General features: G+C 54.3%; 1 protein-coding gene across 2 annotated transcripts; it reads left to right on the top strand.

Annotated features, from left to right (window-relative positions):
* The first annotated feature begins 95 nt into the window (after positions 1–95).
* Positions 96–15,202, top strand: ZC3H4 (zinc finger CCCH-type containing 4). 2 transcript variants are annotated; one of them, XM_086769164.1, is made up of 14 exons: positions 96–566; positions 7,892–8,111; positions 8,547–8,657; positions 8,884–9,106; positions 9,535–9,683; positions 9,817–9,913; positions 10,016–10,161; positions 10,501–10,614; positions 10,726–10,837; positions 11,056–11,165; positions 11,297–11,643; positions 11,880–12,244; positions 12,423–12,674; positions 12,876–15,202. In XM_086769164.1, exons 1-14 carry the CDS (start codon positions 406–408, stop codon positions 14,312–14,314), a joined length of 3,846 nt encoding a protein of 1,281 aa, XP_086625290.1. In that variant the 5' UTR covers positions 96–405; the 3' UTR covers positions 14,315–15,202. The 2 variants fall into 2 exon arrangements, with proteins under 2 accessions (XP_086625290.1, XP_086625288.1); XM_086769162.1 differs by having other exon boundaries at positions 96–635.
* The last annotated feature ends 1,611 nt before the right edge of the window (positions 15,203–16,813 follow it).

Raw genomic sequence — 16,813 nt, 5'->3', positions numbered from 1 at the left:
AGCCCAGTTGCGCAGCTTCCCCCCTCGCGCCCCGCTAAGGTGGGCTCGTCCTACCCTCTCCTCCTCGGCACTTTTCGGGCTTTCCCGCCATCTGCCGTTCACCTTCGGTAACCTCCGGCGCTCATTCGCTGAGGAAGCCGCGAGGCGGCGGCGGGGCCCTCGGGTTTTTCCGGCAACACTCGGGTTTTTCCGGCAACACTCGGGTTTTTCCGGCCTCCGTGCGGGGCGCTGCCTCGGCGCGTCTGCGTGCCGACGGGCGCCATTTTGTGTGCCTGCCCGTGGAGCGCGGGGAGGGCGGGCGGATAAGCCGGGCCGGGCCGTGCCGACCACCGCGCTGTACAGTGACTGTGCCCCCCTCCCCTCCATTCGCCTCTTTCCCCCCCCACCTCGCCAACCCCTTTACCCATGGCCGTGGAGAGCCCGAGTGTCCCCCCCGCCGCCGCCGCTTCCCCCCCCAGCCCGCACTCCACCCCCCCTTCTCCGTCCTGCCACCACCACGACAGCGGCAGCTGCAGCCTCCCCCGGCCGCCGCCGCCGCTCCAACACCACCACGGCCCGGACGAAAGGTCCAGTAACCGCCTCTCCCGAGAGCCTCTCTGTCTGTCTATGTCTGTCTGTCCGGCTCGCCGGACCAGGTTTGGGGGGGGGGTGGGAGACGGGGGAGGGGGACGAGGGACGCGGGGCGACCGGTGGTGGGAGGCCGAGGTGGCGGGGGGGTGGGGGGGGCAAGGCCTGAGGTGAGCCAGGGCTCAGGCCTGAGGCGGGCAGGGGGGGGTTAGGCCCGGCTTTGGGGAGGGGGGGGAAGCAGGGCCTGGAGGGAGGGGGGGCTCTGAGGAGGAGGAGGAAGAGGCAGAGACAGCGGGGGATTTGGGGAGGGGGGTCCTGGGTAGAGCAGCAGGCTGAGGGAGGAGGGGGCCGCGGCCTGGGTAGGGCCGGGCCCCGAGGGCAGCGCAGGGCCTGGGGTCCCACGGTGGGGGGGTTTTGGGGGGGTTTATGAGAGGAGCGAGGGTCTGGAGGAGGTCAGGGAGAGGGGTGGGGGGGCTCCTAGCTGCCTTTTTTGGGGGGTGGGGGGGTCCTTAATGAGGTCTTTAATGATGTTATTTCTCCTGGGCAGCACTGGCCTCATTAACGTCCCCTTTGTCTTCCTGCTGCTGCTTAAAAAAAAAAAAAAAAAAAAACCACAAAAACTATTCCTTGGCTCAAAAGAGGGAGCGCAGGCTGGGAGGCAGGAAGGTACCGAGGGTCGGGGGTTTGGGGTGGAGGGGTGTTGGGGTGCGATAGCCTCCATCACCCCCCTTTAATAGAGAAAGGCTCACTTGCAGTGCTTCCAGGTATTACAGAGTTTAAAAAAAATATGTATATATACCCCAAGAACCCCCTCTTTTCCTCCGAGATGTGTGTAAAGCACCTTCTCCTCCCTGCCCAACGTAACCTTAGCCACTTCCTTTATCAGTACTTCATCTTTTTCTTAGTTAAAACCATGTAGCCAGAAAGTATCAGCAAAAATAAACAGTGTATATGTCTGGGGATAAAAAAAAAAAAAAAAAAAGATTAAAAAGAAAAAAAAAGAGGTTTGCTGCCTTCCCACTCCCCTGGAGAGCAGGTGTGCAGTGCAGAGAGCTGCTTTTATGCATTAGCGTGCCTTTGTCTCTGAGGAGGTTTGTTTTCCATGTGATGGCAGGGTTGGGTTGGTAAGTAAGCTCTTGCACTGGATAATTAAATTAAATCTTTTCCTGCCTTCCCCCACCGCCGCCACCACCCCGCCCCTCTCCCCGCCACCGAAATCATCTGCAAGGGGTACGTTTTGTGTAAGCAGTGAGTTGAGAACCGTGTGCGTACAAACCAAGCAGAATTCTCCCCCTCTTTGTAATGGCCGGTAAGAGTTGCGCACCCCGCCGATGTGAATGTTTAAAAGACCAAAAAAAAAAAAAAAAAAAAGTCACAAAAGCACACAATTTACTCCCAAATCTGTCTGTTGTGACGTTTCCAGGTGAAAGTAGCACTGAGACGCCTCGGTAAAACTCTGTACCACTCTGACCCTTGATGCCGTCTAGATGTAGGCTGTGGATCCATTGCTTTGTCTGCAAACTCCATCCTCATTCCATTGCGTTGAGCGTAAACCGGCTGCCCCTGGGTGCGGGTCTGGCCGTAAAGCCGAAAAAGATGTTAAAAAGTTTTGTTAAACAACTCCAAAATGTGTCAAAAAGAGAAACAAAAAAAAAAAAAAAAAAAAGGTGGCAAAGCAAGCACCGTTTCCCAAATGTCATCACACATTTTTCCCCCCATCCCCATGTACAGCCTCGTGTTGGGTGACTGGAGAAACGGAAGTAGTGACGTACAGTGCAAGCACCCAGTTTGTAACAAATCTCGTTAGCGTCCTCGAGTTCCCTCCTCCCTTTCTCCTCCTTTGTCCATCAGGTGCGTTACGAAAAGCTCAGGTTTCTTCCCCACGCTACTTCACACGACTCGAGTTCGAAGTCAGAACACTACGCACAGTGTTGGGTGTTTCTCCCGCCTCCCTGTCCAGTCGATTCCATTTCTTGGGTTAGTTTTTCCTGGAGACCGAAACCACACACTTTGGCCCCTTTTCGCCCAGCTTACATTGTTCTCAGGTGGAAAAAACCCCGGTGTTTCCCCTAAGCACACCAATAACAGTTGTGTGAAATGGTGGTGGTCTGCTTCCCTCTTTATTCCCTGAAAAAAAAAGAAAGAAAAAGGTGTATACATCTGCTTAAACTGTAAAATAATGCAAGCACTTGTTAGAGCAAATTAGAGGCCTTTTTGTTAGGGATTTAATTGCATTCCAGAAAGGGGTTTTCGCACAGAACAATATCCAGTGTTGTCTTTCGTGCCTTTTTGTCGCTGGTTTTACATGTTTACGGCAGGACCCTTACGGTCCCTGGACCCTCTGTGGCTTAATTTTGCCACGAAATCATAAAGCTGTGATTTTTTTTTTCTTTTTTTCATTTTTTTTCCCCCCTTTGATCAACGGTTCGCTATCAGAGCTTGAAAATGTTACTGGTCTGGCCAAAATGTTTTTAATTCAGAGAGAGTTATTTCCCCTCCTGATATATTCAGTTAGCAACTTCGGTCTGTTATTTTATTAATGTTAAGCTTTATACTTCCACTCTTGATCCTGGAGTAATCCAAACTGGTTTTTGATTGTCTGCTGCTACCGGCCTCGGCAATTTTTTTTTATCCGTACCAGGATGAGTTGGAAGGGACAGATGCGGTCGAAAAGAAAAAAGAAAAGGAAAGAAAAGAGCCTGCAGGAAAACTTGAGGTGAATTTTCTGCCTTTTGAGGGACTGTTAGAGAACAGGAGAACCAGGAGTTGTACGGACGTCAGGAGTTTTCAGGGATTGCACTGCCGAGTTTACAGTTGTTGACTGGTTCCATGAGCGCGTAGGGTTTTTTTTAAATCCATATTTATATATAGTTAAATATTAGCTGTAGGAGCCACATTTCTTGTCTGGGGCTTCTCTTCCTCGTGCCTTGCTTCCCCTGACCCATTTTTCACTGGGCTCAGCCTCTTCCTAGTGCTCACCGTTTGCTGGAGATCGCCTTTTTTCACCGTGCAAACACGCAGGCGGGCGTTTAACACCGCGAGTAGCTCCCTGGAAAACGGGAGCGACTTCTGATAGTGAAAAACCCAGCAGGATTTTTTTTTTTTTTCCTTTTTGCAGAGACTTTTTTTTTTTTTTTTTCCCAAGGGCGTAATTGTTCAGCTGAGGCTCCTTGGGCCGAGCGAGGCTTTGTTACACCGGCCTAAAGAAAAGGCTAAAGCAAATCCTAGACCCCAGCAGCTTTTTTTTTTTTTTTTTTTTTTCCTGGGTCCTGGGACGTGTCTGTTGCTGTGGCATCAGCTGCGCTGTGGCAGCGAGGACATCAGCGCTCGGCATTGGGATTTCACTGAGGGATTCGGATCGGAGGAGCAGGAAGGAGCTAACCTGCGAGCGGAGGGGACGCTCGGAATTAGCAGCTGAGCCGAGCCCGTTCCCCGAGAAATCTCGAGTTGCCACCAAACCGTGCTTGAAAGTTTCCCTCAGACGGAAACGTCGCTTAAAAACGTGGAATTTAGGGATGTCGGGAGGAGGATTTGCCCCGATTCCAGCCAGGACTGGGCTGTAACAAGCCCAATATACAACATATTTGTTGATATAATGCAAAAAAAAAAAAAAACCCCAAACCCCAACTCTACAGAAGAGAGAAAAAGCTGATAAATTTTAACGACTCCTGCCCCAGTCTGCGCAGTTTGAATGGGGCAGCGCGGCCCCGCTGCCTTCAAAGCGGCGCTTCTTTTATTTCTTGATTGATGTATTTCCCCTGGTTTCCACTTGGAATAAAACGTGAGGCGGCCGCGCTGGCGGGCTGGAGGAGAGCTTAGCTCCTTTCGGGTTCCTCTGGAGGAATACTGGGTGTTTTGGTGAAAGAACGGAGATCTCGCTGAGTGATTTTGTCCGGTGCGAAGCGTGCAGGTGTGATGCTGGGGTAGGATCCGTTTCCTCCGAGCAGGCGGTTGGCGAGGGGGTGAACTTCTGCTGAAAGCGTTAAACGTGGGATTAACAACCTTTAGCTGGATGTAGGGGTCGCTCGGAAAAGCCCGGCCTTGTGTTTTCACTGTCAAACCTGAAAATGAGCAGAAACTCCGTCTCTACCCTAAAAGAACCGAAATTCCACGGAAAAGCAGCGCTTCTGTACGCGTTAAGGGACCTGGCTTTAAATCCTGCTCTGAAATAGGTTGTGGAGTGTTGCTTTTAGCCGCGATGATCCCCTCTCACCAAAAAAACCCGCTCCCCTTGAGCTTAGCCGGTTGATTTATGGTTAATTTTCTTTTTTTTCCTTGGTTTTCCTGAGCTTGCGGTTTGAATTTGCTATCTGATCATTCCCCCCGCTGTGGAGCACGCTGTCAAATGCATCAGATAGTTAAAAATCAACCGTAAACTCTCACTCTCGCCCAGTTTGAGGCAGAAGGTGTTTGTCCCAAAGATACGCGCGTGTGCGCGCGGCTTAAGTCCCCGTTAAGCGTTTGACTTAAAATCACCTCAAACTAGAAGCGCGCATTCGCTTATCCCGAGATTAAATCGCCCGGATTTGCCATCCGGTGACTTCCAGAGCGTTTGCGCTCGATTTTCAAAGCCTTCCCGCTGCATTGCTCGTGGCGGGGGGAAAAAAAAAAAAAAAAAAGCAGCATTTTTACAGCCCCCCCCCCGTCCCCGCCCCGCGCTTTGTGTTCCTCAAAGTTAAACCCAGCTCTACCTTTGTACACAAACCCCCTCCCCGAGAGCGGGGATCCGCTACCGGGCGGCTGATTTCACGCTCGGCTGCGCCTCTTGTGCAGAAAAAAAGCCGCTGTCTAAAGGAAGAGGGTTTGTTCCAGCAGGTCGGATGTGAAATCCAATTTTTATATCGGGGCGTCGTGTAGAAGTTACGCCGGGGTACGTGTCTGTGGCACCTACGCGTGTAGAGCAGGTGAGAGCACACAGAGCTTGCTCTTTTCTTAAAAATAGTCCAAAACACTTGTGTTTTAGCGAGGATGGGCTTGTTTTTGACGGAGTTTCCTTCCAGGTGTAGCGAGCGAGGTGCGCTAGTATCTTTACTAGGGTTAGGAGGGTGTATGGGCTATAACCGACCGTAAATCCGCCGTCTAGGCCGTTCGTTTGTCGCTTCGTTCCGCTCGTTTCCAAATTTATCAAAGCCTCAGCTGTACAAAGTGACATTATTTCTTTGAGGAGAATATTTTAATCCCTGCGCTGCTCTTCGGTGGCCAGAACAGCAGAAAACCTGCTGAATTTCCTCATAGCGCAGTCATTCCCGCTATTTTTCCTGGAGCGAAGCGCAGGATAACGATCGGGAGAGGGCTTTTGGGTTTTGTTTTCGTTTTTTTTCCAGGCGTTCCGTCACTGCTACGTTACGGCATCGCCGCGGCGCTGAGTTCGGGAGCGCCATCACACGGCAACCGGCCCAGTTCCTTCCGTGAGAACGGAGTCCCGGTGCCACGGTGGGGACCGTCCGCTGTAGGTCAGGCAGGCAGGAGCGGCAGGAACGCCCAAAATGAGCGCAAATTCAGGGCAGAATTTTTCCTCGGTCAATCTTTTCCGGAACGGTTGGTTAACGGACATGGCTTCTTCGCTGTGTACCCCTGGCGACTCTCCACGGTGAGCCGTCCCTGAAAATGCCCAACGGAGTTTTAATCGCTCGGAATTTTTTTTCCATCCAGCCTTAGAAACCGTTCGGTCGCTCTCAAACACCCTCACTCACCGGTTGCCGTGTTTCAAATGACTCCGCTGTGTGGAAAAACTGTTAGGCAGACTCGGCGCTTCGGTGATTCCTAAAACTTTTCCAAGCGTTTTCCCAGCGCTAAATAAGGCCCGCAGTCCCTCCCCAAGAGGTTGCTGTATCGTTTCTGGCCCAAATCTACTCAAATCCAGCAGAACTGGAATTAAAAAAAAAGGCAGAAGATGCTTCTAAGGTGTAGTTTGGTATCTAAGCATCTGTATAAACCTGATTTCTGAGACTTTCCTTCCTTAGGAGACGCGTGTCTTGATTAAATAATTAATACTCATCTGCGAAACAGCTCGGTGGTTCGCCCTCGTCCCGTTTCTTGGTGCTTTTCACCCCAAAAAATTGGTTCTTGGCCGCAGAATTTGTTCTTTTTGGTTGTTTCTGTAAGCAGAGTGAATTTCAGAAGGCGATTGTCACTCGGGATGAGCTCCGGGGGGCGTAGTCTCCTCTAAACCTTGCTGTCACACCAGAGCAGCTCACGGAAGGGTAAAAGCGCGTGTGCCGTCCAAACCAAGCGTAATTATCGCTCCTGAAAATTGCAATTAGGATGTTGGCGACACGCTCTCGCTCCTCTCCGAAGGCGGCGGGGAGCAATCGCGATCCCCAGCTGGCGAGGGCTCCTGGGAGAGGCTAAGCGCCGCCGGTCTCCAAAGGGAATAGGCCTTTTTTTGTGAAGACGTATGGCGCGAGGGCGTTCAGTGGGCCGCAGCGGGCCTTGCGGCAGCTCGGCGGTTCCGACAAGCCTGGGGGAGTAACACTTGAGTGAGCTTGGTTTTGGAGCTCGTCCGTTATTAAAACGCTGCAAACGAAAACGAAAACGAGAGGGGAGCTTTGCACCAGGGCCGGGCCGGGCGGCTGGATCCCGGAGTTTGCTCTCCACGATGCCGGAACATCTCTAGGATGCTTCCTGGGGTTTAGTAACTCTGCGTTTTGTAGTTTTTTCTGTGTGTTTGGGGAAATAATTCGGGTTTTCTTTTTTTTTTTTTTAATGTAACTCGCAGTTATCCACAGGTCAGCTCATTTATGCAGCGCGGCTTTTTCCAAAAAAGGTTCATAAACCCCCTCTCAGCTTCCAGACCTTCCTGAGAGCCAGGACGAGAGGGCGTCCGGAAGCTTCAGATTTGCTCCATCACCTCCGCTGACCACAGCTGTGGGTGAATGGGAGCAGGAGAAAGTGGAAATAAGCAGGCAGATGTCTCTAGGTTTGGCATTTTTGTCTTCTAGAGGACTGAGTGTTTTATTAAAACACCGGTTTCCCTTCTTGGAGCGGACCGAATCTTTTATCGAAGCACCGATTTCAGTTCTTGGCGTGGATTTGCAATAATTTCACGTGAAAGTTGGGCGCCGTGAGATCGTGGCTTCCGTTTGTTGTTGGCGAGGTGCTTGTTCGCCGTGTTTAGCTCCAGGCTGGGCGAGAGCTGGAGCGGATTTCAGCGGGAGAGATGAGCAGAATCGGGATTTGCGGGCAGATAACTTAAAACTGCGGTACTGGGGAATTTGTGAGGACTCTGGGAGCCAAGCGCCTGCCCGGCCGGTGAGCGGAGGAAGCGGGTTTTGTTTTCTTTTTTTTGGGTAAGGGGAATTCAAGGTGCCTGTCTGCTTGACAGGGAGGATGGAGAACTGGAAGAAGGGGAGCTGGAGGACGACGGAGGGGAGGAGGCGCAGGATCCCTCGGAATCTCAAGAGAGAGGTCGGAAGGAGAAAGGGGAGAAGCATCACAGCGATTCAGACGATGAGAAAGCCCATCGACGGATGAAGCGCAAGCGTCGGAAGGAGAGAGAGAAAGAGAAGAGGAGATCCAAGAAGAAAAGGAAATCCAAACACAAGGTGAGCCACGCGCTGCTTTTGCCTGCTGGGGGATCCCAGCTCCGGTCTGCCTTCCTCCGCTGTCAGGTGTCTCCAGGAAATTCCTCCTCTGACGTTAATTCGGGTCGTCTGAGGCTCTTCCCCTAACGATAATTGCGAGGTGGGAGCACTGGCGGGGTTTCTTGGGGCTCAGCTCCTCGACACCTTCCTCCGAGGAGGGCGCGGAGGTCTGCAGGTGGGATAAAAATGCTGCATAAAATATCGTGTTTGTCTCCGTTAGATAACCTGCTAACGGCCTTCCCGTTTGTAATCTGGTGAACGTTGTGAAGGTTTTGTTAAAACAAAAATTGAATTTCCTAAAAGAAAAAAGAAGACAAGGGGAGACTTAGTTGTGTCGTGTCAGGGCTCGAGCTGGCCCATAATTAAAGGGCACCGCGTGTTTTCCCCGCCTTGCAGCGCCATGCTTCTTCCAGCGATGACTTCTCCGATTACAGCGAGGACTCGGACTTCAGTCCTGGTGAAAAGGGACACAGAAAATACCGGGAATACAGCCCTCCCTACTCTTCCGTAAGTACCTGCCAGCCGGCGGGGAAGGGGAAGCTGCTCTCCGGCTCAGAGCCGCCGCGAGATTTGAGCACGGGCGCCCGTCTGGCTCCATCTGCGGGCCACGCGCTTTGGTTCTGTTCGTTCTTCGCCGAGCTGGTTTCAAAAATGAATTTTAAAAACGGAGTCGTGGTGTTAGGCTCCGACACGTTCCCTTCCTTCGTCGCTAACCTCTCCGCCTTTCTCAAAGTCCCACCAGCAGTATCCGTCCTCGCACAGCGCTCCCATGCCAAAGAAGAGCTACTCCAAAATGGAGAGCAAGAATTACGGCATGTACGAGGACTACGAGAATGAGGAGTACGGTCAGTACGAGGGGGAAGAGGATGAAGATCTCGGGAAGGAGGATTATGATGACTTTGCGAAGGAGCTGAATCAGTACCGGAGAGCGAAGGAGGGCTCTCACCGCGGGCGAGGTACGCCTAAACGCTCCTTTTTTCTCCGCTGCGTCTCTGATGCTCGTTACCTGCGGCTCATTTAGCTGATCTGTGGCCAGTTGGATCTGGGTGAAATAGAACAAAAGGTTGATTTGAAATGAAAAATTAAGTCAATTGATAGCGTAACGAGTCCAGCATCGTCACTTCTGGGGCGCGCAGATTTACATGAGCAGTCTAACATACCTGGTGACGTGCTCATGCAGCGCTGTTGGTTTTTTTTAAAAAAGGTTCTCATTCAACTTCTTAAAAATCCATTTTTTTAGCATCTTAAAAACTGATTGGCCTAGAAACCCCTGCTGAAAGGTGGTTGTTTATTTTTCCCTGCCCGGCATGTCGTTGTGCTCTTTTCACGTACCTGAGGGGCAAAACAGCGGCACGGAGCTGACCCCGTCCCTTTCCTTCGCCAGGCGGCCGCGGCCGAGGCAGAGGGTACCGAGGGCGAGGTGGCAGAGGGGGAATGAGAGGAGGCCGAAACATGGGCCGAGGGAACCGAGGGCAAAGCAGAGGTGGCGACCACCCCGAGGAAGAGGAGGAAATGTACGACGAAGAGATGGAAGTAAGTGCCGGGCCTCCGACCTGCTCCCAGCGAGCCACGGAGGCGAGGGAATATTCTTTGGCCGTGTTTGAGGGGAAATGGGCTGCGCTTCGTCCGCCTGCTCAGCCAGGGCGCCGATCTTTCTCGTTGGCAGTACTGCGATAACGAGGAGCCCATGGTCGACGACGAGTACGACGATTACTCCAAAGAGCTGAATCAGTACCGCCGGAGCAAGGAGAACCGTGGCCGGGGTGAGCCGGGTGACGAGCTGCGCTGGGACGGTCCCTGCTTTCCACTCTCCCCCGTGTTTTAGGGAAGGAGAGGAATGAGAAAAACGAGGGATTGCCTTTCAGGTTTGAATCGAGGACGCGGTCGCGGCCCCAGAGGAAGAGGAAATAAAGGAATGGGCAGAGGACGGGGCAGAGGCGGAAACAGAAGCGGGATGGGGAAAGGGGGCGGAGTGAACGACGACGACGATTACTACGATGAGGACATGGGAGTAAGTAGCTCTTGCTGCGGTGCTGGGTGCCCTGCCTTCCCCCTTCCCCCTCTGTAAATCCAGTCGGGATTTCGCAGGAGTGAAAAAACCCAAATGGATCCTCCCTGAGATCCACAAGAGTTGTCCCGTCTCCAAAGGAGACGGATGTTTTGGATGCCAGTCAGGTCCCTCGAGCCGCGCTCAGGAGCCACACGCTCGTCTCTGCCTCCCTGTTTTATCCCAAATCTCGGTGCCGTTCCCTCTCGGAGGCGGCTGCGCAGGAAGTTTTAATTCCTCTCCTGTGATCTCTTGCTCTGTATTTCAAATTCTTCGTCAACTAACGTAACGTGCTTCCGACAGGACGGAGGAGGTGGCGGAAATTACCGGCGGAACGACCACGACAAACCCCACCAGCAGTCGGATAAGAAAGGGAAAGTGATCTGCAAATACTTTGTGGAGGGCAGGTGTACCTGGGTAAGGAAATAATCCAAGAACGTTTCACGTAGAGCTCTTTACGCGCGCGCGGAAGCGTCACTGAAGCGCCAGGCCCGGCTTTTAACTGGTTTCGCCTTTGTTTCTGAACAGGGTGACCACTGCAATTTCAGCCATGACATCGAAGTACCAAAGAAACGGGAGCTGTGCAAGTTCTACATCACCGGCTACTGCGCCCGGGCTGAAAACTGCCCTTACATGCACGATATCCTTTCGGCTTTTTACCGTTTCCGTCGGCCGGCCTTAAATCGGTCTCCTTTACTCCCTTAGCGGGGTGTTTCTGGCGCTGGTAGTTTAATTTCGGTGTCGCGACGGCAAAAATGCTCCGCGTTTTCCAAGTGAAAAGCGCCTCTAGCCTCTGTGGCTGCAGGAAGAACTTGTGGAACTGCCCGCTGGGCTTTTATTCTCCTTAATAACCGCTACGGGATTTCCCTTGCAAGCTCTTCCACACCACGGGCAACTGCATCAACGGGGACGACTGCATGTTTTCTCACGATCCGCTCACAGAGGAGACGCGGGAGCTTCTGGACAAGGTAGAGGGGAGGGTTAACGCGTCTCCGCTCTCTTAATTTTCTTCCCTAGAAGTCGATCCCGCGGGTGGAAAGGGAGGGAGAGCTTTTGGAGCAGCTCTGCGGATCCGTTCTTACTCCTTTTACCTTCTCAGATGCTGGCGGACGACGCAGAAGCAGGCGCGGAAGATGAGAAAGAAGTGGAAGAGCTAAAGAAACAGGGCATCAATCCTCTCCCCAAACCACCCCCTGGCGTTGGCTTGCTGCCCACGCCTCCTCGCCTTCCCGGGCCTCCTGCTCCGACGTCTCCCAACGGGAGACCGATGCCCGGAGGCCCTCCTCCCCCTCCTCCTCCGCCGCTTCCGCCACCGGGACCTCAGATGCCGCCGCCGATGCACGAGCCTCTGTCGCCGCAGCAGCAGGACATGTACAAGAAAATCCCCTCGCTCTTCGAGATCGTCGTGCGGCCGACCGGGCAGCTGGCCGAGAAGCTGGGCGTGAGGTGGGTGTCGCCGGGGAGAAGGACGGGGGTGGCAGATTTTTGTGGCGGAACAGGGAGCTCTGCCCCCGCGCCCGGATGCAGCCGCTAACATCGGGGGCGAGCGCGTAGAAAGGGGCTTTCTCCCTCTGTTTGCGGGTCCGGCGCGGGTGCCTCCGCTCGGAGAGCCCCGAGTCCGTCCCTCCGGAAGCCGAGAGCTGGTGTTAAAGCGGATTTTTTTTTTTTGTTTTCTCTTTCAGGCACCCAGGCCCACCTCCCCCCCGGTTCCCCGGGCCGGGGGGACCCCCAGGACCGATGCCTGGACCCATGCACCCCGACATGCACCCCGACATGCACCCAGACATGCACCCCGACATGCACCCGGACATGCACCCCGACATGCACCCCGACATGCACCCGGACATGCACCCCGACATGCCGATGGGTCCGGGAATGAACCCCGGTCCTCCGATGGGTCCCGGACCCCCCATGATGCCCTACGGACCGGACGATTCCCCGCATTCCGGCATGATGCCTCCCATCCCGCCGGCGCAAGCTTTCTACGAGAATTTCTACCAGCAGCAAGAAGATCTGGAAATGGATCACGGCATGATGGGAGACCCAGGTACCTCCCCGGGATCCGCTGGGATCTGCTCTTAGCTGCTTTGCCGGGTGTGCCGGCTCGGAGACGGGTTGTTCCTGGGATTTTTGGGCACGGCGGCAGGCCGTGGGGGGGAAAAATCGGGTTGTTTTTCGCAGCTTTGAGATTTTGTTTTAACGCATGATGATTCTTTCCTCGGCAGAAGACTACGGTGGCTACGAGGATATGGAAGGGCCTCCGGGCGAGCACATGTTCCCTGATCCCTCCTTGGATCACGATGCCTTGTGCGAAGGAGGCCCTCCCGGCTTACCGAAACCCCCGGGCGGCGTCCCGGATTTCATGCCGTCGGCACAAAGAGCGCTTTACATGAGGATCCAGCAGAAGCAGCAAGAGGAAGAGGAGAGAGCTCGGAGATTAGCCGAGAGCAATAAGCAGGAACGCGAAAACGAGGAAGGCAAGTGGTAACGTGAGGTGTGAAAACGAGACCGGGGAAGCCGAGGCTGTCGCACGCGGGCCCCTCGTTTCGGCAAAACACGGGGACGGTTGGGAATTCGAGCGGCGTTAAGTTGAGAGAGGAGAGGGGGATGCGTTTTGGGGACCTTCTCATTGGTGTCGCAGCTTGGCTGTGCTTTAATTGCCTTCTCCTTCCTCCCAGGCGATACCGGTAACTGGTATTCCAGTGACGAGGACGACGGTGGAAGCAGCGTCACCTCCATCCTGAAAACCCTACGGCAGCAAAGCTCCGGCAGACCTCACCCCCAGCCCTCCCACGGAGAAATGGGGCCGCCCTCCGGCGTGAGCGACCCTCGCCTGCAGAAAACCCAAGCGGGAGGGAGCGGCCGTCCCGCCGATCCGCGTTTACGGGATCCCAGGCTTTCCCGAAACGCGGACCTTTCTGTCCTGTCTCTCCCCGGAGATTCGGGACTCGCTGATCCCAGGCTCGCGCGACACATTCCCTCCTCCGCCCCTAAACCGGAAGCTCCTCATTCCAGCGTGGGTCAGAAACCTCCCCTGCTTCCCGAGGAGGAGGAAGGGGAGAGGGCTTTACGGGATAAACCCGTCAACATCCCCTTAGACGCTCTCCCGGGTCATTCCCTGCGGGATCCTCGCTCCCAGCTGCAGCAGTTCAGTCACATCAAGAAAGACGTCGTCCTCAACAAACCCAACTTTGCCCGGATGATCCTGTGGAGCCCCGAGGACCTGATTCCTCTACCGATCCCAAAACAAGAATTTATTCCCGTCCCGGCCGCCCTTCAATCCATGCCTACCCTCGACCCGCGTCTTAACAGATCCCAAACCGCTCTTTCCGATCCCAGGCAGAGGGGGGGAAGCGCTCAGGGAGACGCCGGTTCCTCTTCGGGCAGCGGTCTCCCCGATTTCGAGCTCCTCTCAAGGATATTAAAGACTGTCAACGCCGCCGGCGGCCCGTCTTCCAGCCAGAGCGACAAACCCAGCGACCCTCGGATGCGGAAAGCCCCCGCCGATCCCAGGTTACAAAAATCCGCCGAAACGGGGGCTTCCAGAATTCCTAAAACGGCAGAGCCGGCCTCCGCCGGCGACGCCGCCCCGGCCATCGCTCCCTACGACCCTCGGTTGCTGACGGCCGGCGGGCTGAGCAAAGGCAGCGGGCAGAGCAGCGTCTTGAGCGCCATCAGTCTGTACGATCCCAGGACTCCGAGCTCGGGCGGCAAAGCTTCCGAGTCTCCTACCGAGGGCGGCTCCTCCTCTAAATCCTCCGATTCCGCCAAACCCGCCGGCAAAAGCAAGGAACCCCTTTTCGTCCGACGGTCGGCTTTGGATCAACCCGAATCGGAGAAAGCCGCCGCCGAATCGGCCACGGACAGGTACAACAGCTATAACCGGCCTCGTCCCAAAACCACCGCCCCCTCCGCGCCAGAAAGCGCCCCCCAGCCCGGGATCCACAACCTGCCCGTCCCTTCCGTTTACGGGATGGTGAAACAGAGCGCCAAATCCGGAGCGGGAAGCCCCTTCGCCGGGAACAGCCCGGCGCGGGACGGCGAGCAGCAAGACGCCGCGTCCCTTAAAGACGTCTTTAAGGGTTTCGATCCCACGGCTTCCCCGTTCTGCCAGTAGTATTAAAACCCAGCAAACGCCCGGGTTAAAAACCAACAAAAAAAAAAAAAACGCAAAAAAAAACCAACCCGACCTTGCGCCGTGCATCGAATTAGCCGCGCACGGTGTTGGTAATTTGATTTCTTTTCTGGTTTTTCTTCTTTTTTTTTTTTTTTTTTGGGTTTTAATTCCATTAGCGCTCACGTTAACCGCGTAACGTGTACAGAAAGCCCGGGTTCTGCCGCGAGGTTTCCCAAAACCGCCTCTGAAAAGCTCTCCCTCGGCGAGAACGACGAGCCTTCTCTTGATTTTAGCGCTTTTTTCCCCAAATCCCCAAAAAAAAAAACAAAACCAAACCCGATTTAAATCATCCAGGGAGCGGGGGGAAAATAAATACGGAAATCTTCGCGCCTCACGCCCTCCGCCGGGGGAGGAGAAATCACCGCGCCGCTTCGTTTCTCGCTTTGTAAGCAAAAATCTGCGCCGCTGGGCTCATTTCTTACGCCGTAATTCCCTCAAAATCTTTCTATTCCAGTCTTTTTTTCTAAAATTCCGCCGCGGCAATGGGGAGCAACGGTGAAAAAAAACCGCAAAACCCCCCTAAAAAAAAAAACCCCGCGGAGTTGCTTTTGTAATCGCGGGGAGGGGGCGTTGCTGGTTTCTTTGGATTTATTTTTTTTTTTTTTCTTTTTTTTTTTTAATTAGAAGTAAATATTTTTATGCCGTTTCTTGGAGATTTTCAAAATAACCGGGGGCTTCGAATCCCCGAGAAGGTGAGGAAATATTTCCAGCCCCCAAAAGTTCCGCAATCTCCCGGAAAAAGCAAAAGAAAACAAAAAAAAAAAAAAAAAAAGAAGAAAAAAAAAAAAAAGACGTTTGTATTATTGCAATTAAATTATTCTTCTCAAATTTTTTCCGCTCGTGTGTATTTTGCATCTGGAAAAGGAGATTTTGTTGGGTTCCCCCCCCAAAAAAAAAAGGCAGGAAGCGCTCGGCGCCGTGTTTTTTCCCATCATGGAGAGAGAATCGTCCTTCCCAGCACGGGACGGGACGGGAAAAGGGAGCCAACCCCCATCCCGGCTGGGAAATCACCGCCAGGGGAGAAAACAAATTAAAAAAAAAATTAAAAACCGCGCGTGGGAAACCCTCTGCCACGTTTTTTGGGGGAAAAAAAAACCCAAAACCGTATTCCGAGCGGTCGGCGCTGAGGTGACCGCCCTCCGGCTCCGTCAGCGGGCAAAAAAAACCCAAAATTGTTCTTTTTCCGCCACAAACCCCCCGGATTTGTCGCTCCTCCCGCGTTCCCGCCGGTTTTCCTCAACGCAACCTTGAAATATTTTTTTTCCCCCCTCGGCGTTCCGAGCGGCCGGGGGCGTCGCTTGGAGCGGGGGAAAGACGCTGAACTTTTTGTAAAATGATTTATTATTATTTTATTTTCTAGGGATTTCCCAAAAAAAAATTAAAAAAAAAAACCCACACAAACCCCAAAAAAAGCACCAGCTTTCGAAGCCGGGCGGGGCGGGGGGAAGGGCTTTTTTCCGCCCGCCGCAGGTTTCGAGGAAGAGCGATTGTAATAAATGTGTAAATAATTTCTTTGGGAGTTGAGGTCGTTGATGGAAACGCCCGGATTTTGCCCCAAAATTTCTACGCGGGGGTGGTTTGGTTCCCCCCCCCTTTTCTTTGCTTTTTTTCGCGGGGGTATCTTCCAAATTCTGCGGGGCCGGCGATGGGGGAGGCTGGGCGCTGGGGGGGTTCGGGGCGCCGGTGGGGGTTTAGGGGTGCAGGTGGGTTTGGGGGGGCATTTGGGGGGGCAGATGGGGGTTGGGGGTGAATTTGTGGGGTTTGGGGGGGCAGATGGGGGGGGTTGGGGGTGCAGATGGGGGTTTGGGGGCAGGTGGGGGTGCAGGGGGGGGTTGGGGTGCAGATGGGGGTTTGGGGGCAGGTGGGGGTGCGGGGGGGTGTTTGGGGTGCAGATGGGGGTGCACAGGGGGGGTTTGGGGTGCAGATGGGGTTAGGGTGTGGATGGGGGATTTGGGGGTGCAGGGGGTGTTTGGGGTGCATATGGGGGTGCAGGGGGGGGGGTTTGGGGTGCACTTGGGGGTGCAGAGGGGGATGTTTAGGGGTGCAGGTGGGCTTAGGGATGCAGATGGGGGCTTAGGGGTGCAGATGGGGTGCAGATGGGGTGCAGATGGGTTAGGGGTGTGGATGGGGTGTTTGGGGGGCAGGTGGGGGATTTGGGGGGTGCAGGGGTGGGTGTTTGGGGTGCATATGGGGGTGCACGGGGGGGATTTGGGGTGCAGATGGGGGTTTGGGGGCAGGGTGGGGGTGCGGGGGGGGTGTTTGGGGTGCAGATGGGGATGTTTAGGGGTGCAGATGGCAGTTTTGGGGGCAGGTGGGGGGTGCAGGGGGGTGTTTGGGGTGCAGATGGGGTGCAGATGGGGATTTGGGGGTGCAGATGGGGTTAGGGGTGTGGATGGGGGTGTTTGGGGGGCAGGTTGGGGGATTTGGGGGTGCCAGGAG

This window comes from Chlamydotis macqueenii, chromosome 31 (assembly GCF_036417535.1).
Source record: "Chlamydotis macqueenii isolate bChlMac1 chromosome 31, bChlMac1.mat, whole genome shotgun sequence".
Taxonomy (NCBI): domain Eukaryota; kingdom Metazoa; phylum Chordata; class Aves; order Otidiformes; family Otididae; genus Chlamydotis; species Chlamydotis macqueenii.
Note: the sequence above shows the minus strand (reverse complement) of the source record. Positions and strands in the feature narration are given on the sequence as shown.

Coding starts and splice junctions, on each gene's coding strand:
- ZC3H4 (XM_086769162.1), top strand. CDS start 406: ATGGCCGTGGAGAGCCCGAGTGTCCCCCCCGCCGCCGCCGCTTCCCCC. Junction 636..7,891: donor TGTCCGGCTCGCCGGACCAG/GTTTGGGGGGGG, acceptor TCTGCTTGACAG/GGAGGATGGAGAACTGGAAG. Junction 8,112..8,546: donor AAAGGAAATCCAAACACAAG/GTGAGCCACGCG, acceptor CCCGCCTTGCAG/CGCCATGCTTCTTCCAGCGA.